The sequence below is a fragment of the Helianthus annuus genome, chromosome 3, assembly GCF_002127325.2.
Source record: "Helianthus annuus cultivar XRQ/B chromosome 3, HanXRQr2.0-SUNRISE, whole genome shotgun sequence".
NCBI lineage: Eukaryota > Viridiplantae > Streptophyta > Magnoliopsida > Asterales > Asteraceae > Helianthus > Helianthus annuus.
Genome location: NC_035435.2, coordinates 41,387,304 through 41,391,840, shown reverse-complemented (window position 1 = coordinate 41,391,840; position 4,537 = coordinate 41,387,304). Strand labels below are relative to the sequence as shown.

The following is a 4,537-nucleotide window of genomic DNA, read 5'->3' as shown; positions in this document are numbered from 1 at the left end:
TATAATAATATATAATTTTTTGTTGTTCTTTTATTTAATATATAATAATAGTTTATTATTATGTCTACTTTTAATAACATATTTTTAATTTTTTTCCCTTTTAAAACCATATATTTCCTATATCATTTTTTAATAATTCTTTTTTTTTTCTTTTTTAGAAAATATATTAATTTATCAATTAATTTGATACTTCTTTAATAATTTACGTTTATAACTTTTTTCTAAAAAAAATTAAGTATGTAATTATACTTGATTTTTTTCCCTGACATTCTGTTATAAGTTTTGTTAAAACGAAGTTGTACTCTAAATAAAGTATTTATTTGATATCTGTTGACGAAGGATGATGAATAGTAACTTTATTTTTATAACAATATATAGTTTTTTTGTTTTTCTTTTATTTAATATATTATAATAGTTTGTTATTATATTTACTTTTAGAGTTGTGGTTTGTACAAAATAACATACTTAGTTACTAATAGTTTAAAATCACCTTCTAGGGTATTAACATAGTTAGTCCATGTGGTTTGCACAAAATAACATACTTAGGTACTATTAGAATGTGATTTTAAACCTACAAATAACGTTAATACCTTCAAACGTTACAAAATGAAAAGTTAATACCCTAGAATGTGATTTTAAACTATTAGCACCTAAGTATGTTACTTTGTGCAAACCACAGGGACTAACTATGTAATTAACTCTTTACTTTTAATAACATATTTTAATTTTTTTCCCTTTTTAAAACCATATATTTCCTATACCATTTTTTAATAATTCTTTTTTTTCCTTTTTTCAGAACATACATTAATTTATCGATTAATTTGATAGTTCTCTAATAATTTACATTTATAACTTTTTTCTAAAAACTTCAGTACGTAGTTGTGTTTGATTTTTCCCCGACATTTTGTTATAAGTTTTGTTAAAAACGAAGTTGTACTCTAAATAAAGTATTTATTTGGTATCATAAAATAGTACGATGATAAACTAAACCGTTCTAATGGTTTGGCTTTCTAAAAAACATGCTTTATTTTCAAATCAAGTTTGTTTTACATTATCATTTGCTTGGTTTCGCCACAACGCGCAATGTAAAAAAACTAGTTTACTTTAAAGATCAAAAGACATGAACCTATTTAGCAACAAAATTAAGGACATCGTATTGCAAAATTTTAGCTTTAGGTTTCTTCAGGACGAATGCCATCAATATTTTGCCTGCTTCATCCAATCTCGTGAACCATATGTAGTGTTATTCTTTTCTTCATTTATTTGTATCTCTGGTTGATAATTAAACAGGTATGATGGACAAAAATGCCAAAACAACAAATTACAAACCCAACGGCCTAATTCAAACCAATTTTATTTGGAATTTGATTTGTCATACTCTATATGCTATGCATCTCATGTTCGCTTTAAATTTAACTATTTGATAATGATAGTTTAATATTTATTTTATTTTAATTAAGACAAGTTAATTTGGAATTGATTTGCATCTTATTTCCAAATTTGACAAACAACTTGTTACTTATTTAGTTATTATATAATTTAATAGTTACTAGAGTTAATTACATAGTTAGTCCTTGTGGTTTGCACAAAGTAACATACTTAGGTACCAATAGTTTAAAATCACATTCTAGGGTATTAACTTTCATTTTGTAACGTTTGGAGGTATTAACGTTATTTGTAGGTTTAAAATCACATTCTATTAGTACCTAAGTATGTTATTTTGTGCAAACCACAGGGACTAACTATGTTAATACCCGAGAAGTTAATACCTCAAACCGTTACAAAATGAAAAATTAATAACCTAAAAGATGATTTTAAACTATTAGTACCTAAGTATATTATTTTATACAAACCACAGGGACCAACTATGTAATTAACTCTAGTTATTATTCAAACAATCCATTAAAGATATACTTTATATGAATGCTCTTACCCTATAACTACAACATCATCTAATTTGTCCATGAGAAGGATGTTGCCTGCGTGTAATTAAATTTTACATCAAATTTGTCCAAATCCAACTTCTAATACTTTTATTCCACGTCAAATTTTACATCAAAAGCATATTCAAATGGTTAATAAAAAACTAGCCAATCATCAGAAAATTCCTTACCAAAATTACATATAATTAAAACATAAAACAGTTCTTTCCTAACCAACTTTAAATTTTAACCAATTATTCCACTACATGTTTGATTTTTTTCCCCTGCATTTGATCCATGAGAAGAATGTTGCCTGCATCTCTTTAAATATTATCTCTAAATTCACCATTTTTTCCACTTAAAATGAATTCGTTTCTCGCCTTTCAAATGGTCAAACTTTGTGTTTAATAACAAGCCGGTCAAAATATACAAATACCCATGATGGTCAAAACAGTATATGCAGCCATCCACTCCACATTTTACTGATATTCTACCAGAACTCCACATCAAATATATTATGAATTAAAGTAATAGAAACAAGGTTAGCGATTCAATTCCCATAGTGTTTTAAGTTTAATGTTTAAAAAAAACTAACTAATAGAAACGTGACATATATTTGACTACCAATCAAACAAATATAAGGGTGGACGGGGTGTACGCGGGGAGTGGGTGCGGTGAGGGTTGTCCCCGATCGGGAACACCGCCGCCATCAATGCGGGGACCCGAATCGGGGGGTGGTTTAGGCATGGAGTCACCGAGTTAATTTGCACGAGAAAAGAGGAACGGTCAAAAAGCAACGGTCCGATTTTTAAAAAAAAAAAAATTCACTTTTTTTAAACATATATAAATAACCATCTCATTCACTCCATTTTTTTATACTCAAACCATATCATTCTCACACATTTTTTATACTCTCCAACCACACCCACTTCACTTTTTATTTTTTATACTCTCAAACCACACCCCCTTCACACCGAGCAATGGAGAACCAACCCCGCGAGGCCAAGAAAAAAACTAAGGGACGGGTCTCGAAACCGTCTCGTGATGGTTCGAGCGGTGCAAATGCTCAACCACAACCCCCTTTCGGATACACTTCACAACCCCCGTTTTTTTCCAACAACCTTCACACCCCTCGTTTTACAACACCCAACAACCCAATTTCGGCTATTTTCAAAATTTGTTATCAATGGACGCTCCTCCTCAATCCCCCGCCTTCGACCCATATGCTTTTCGTTCCCCACAAGTTCCATCTACACGAGGAAATGTCGAACGTCCTCTACCTGTTTACGACGACGAGGACGATGAGGTAGTGCCCGAAACTCAAAATTTGGGCGACGAGGACGAGGACGATGAATATAATGTGGATGAAGACGCGGGCAACGAAGAAGATGACGGTCGGGATAAAAAGGGGAAAATGGTGAGCGAAAAATGGACAAAGGACCAAGAAGAGGCGTTGGCGAAGGCGTGGGTACATTGTTCTACCAACAAAAAAAAGGGCAATCAACAAAACCGCGATAGTTTTTGGCGTAAGATTTTAGAGCATTTTAACAAAACTGTCGGTGGAAGTAACCGGACCGTTCATCAAGTACGGTCTAAATGGAACCCGATGATGACGAAAATAAACTTTTTCAACGGCCTATACCAACAAGCGGTAAAAATTATATTTTTTAACATTGTATATTTTTAATTTTTTTTCTAAGTTCATATTTTTTTATAACATGTAGGATCGCACACGAGGAAGCGGATGTAAGGATCTCGACGTGATGAAAGTCGCGTTAAAAGAATTTAAAGATAGATTTCCGAACGGTTTTCAACACATCGAGGCGTGGGAGGTCGTTCGAAGACACGAGAAATGGGCCCAAGTCCCATTGATGGGTGAGGAAGGTGAAGGTTCGGCACATAAAACAAAGCCCGTTGACGTGGACCCTTCGATACCGGATATGAACGAAGACCCCTCGCCACAAAGACCACAACGGCGAGACAAGCGTCAAGCTACATCGTCCGAGGGAAGCTCGGCCGAGTTGGCGGCACAATTCAAAATGTACACCGCCATGAAAGAAGCGAAGCAAGCGGTAGAATTGGAGGCGATCGAATTGAGGAAAAAAAGAGAGTCGGAGGCTCGCGAGCTCATATCGGAACAACGCGAGACGATGAAAAACTACAATTACGATCGAGATATGAAAACATTCCTTAAGCCGCACGACGATGTTCCGCCAAGTATGTTGCCGTTCATCCTCGCCCGAAAGCGCGAAATCGCTAACAAGTACGGGTGGCCATGCGATTTCTAAAATTTTAATTTTCTAGTTTTAATGTAATTTTTATTTTCTACTTTGAATGTGTTTTTTATTTTCTAGTTTGAATGTATTTTTTTAAAATTTAATGAAATGTCTTTTATTTAATTTATAAACATGCATAATTTTACAAAAAAAAAAAAATCGAACTCACCTAAGAGAGGAGTGCCGCCATCAAAAAGGGGTATTAGAGGAGTATTAGAGGGGAGTTGACATGGCACTATTTGGTTGGTTATGTGTAAGAGAGGGGACTCACCTCTTAGGTGAGCACCCCTTACACCCTAATAAATACTATTTGTTATGACATACCTTTCATAATTTCAG

General features: G+C 33.4%; 1 protein-coding gene across 1 annotated transcript; it reads left to right on the top strand.

Annotated features, from left to right (window-relative positions):
- The first annotated feature begins 2,560 nt into the window (after positions 1-2,560).
- On the top strand, positions 2,561-4,312 carry LOC118490587 (glutathione S-transferase T3-like). Its single transcript, XM_035988318.1, has 2 exons — positions 2,561-3,573; positions 3,647-4,312. Exons 1-2 carry the CDS (start codon positions 3,109-3,111, stop codon positions 4,208-4,210), a joined length of 1,029 nt encoding a protein of 342 aa, XP_035844211.1. The 5' UTR covers positions 2,561-3,108; the 3' UTR covers positions 4,211-4,312.
- The last annotated feature ends 225 nt before the right edge of the window (positions 4,313-4,537 follow it).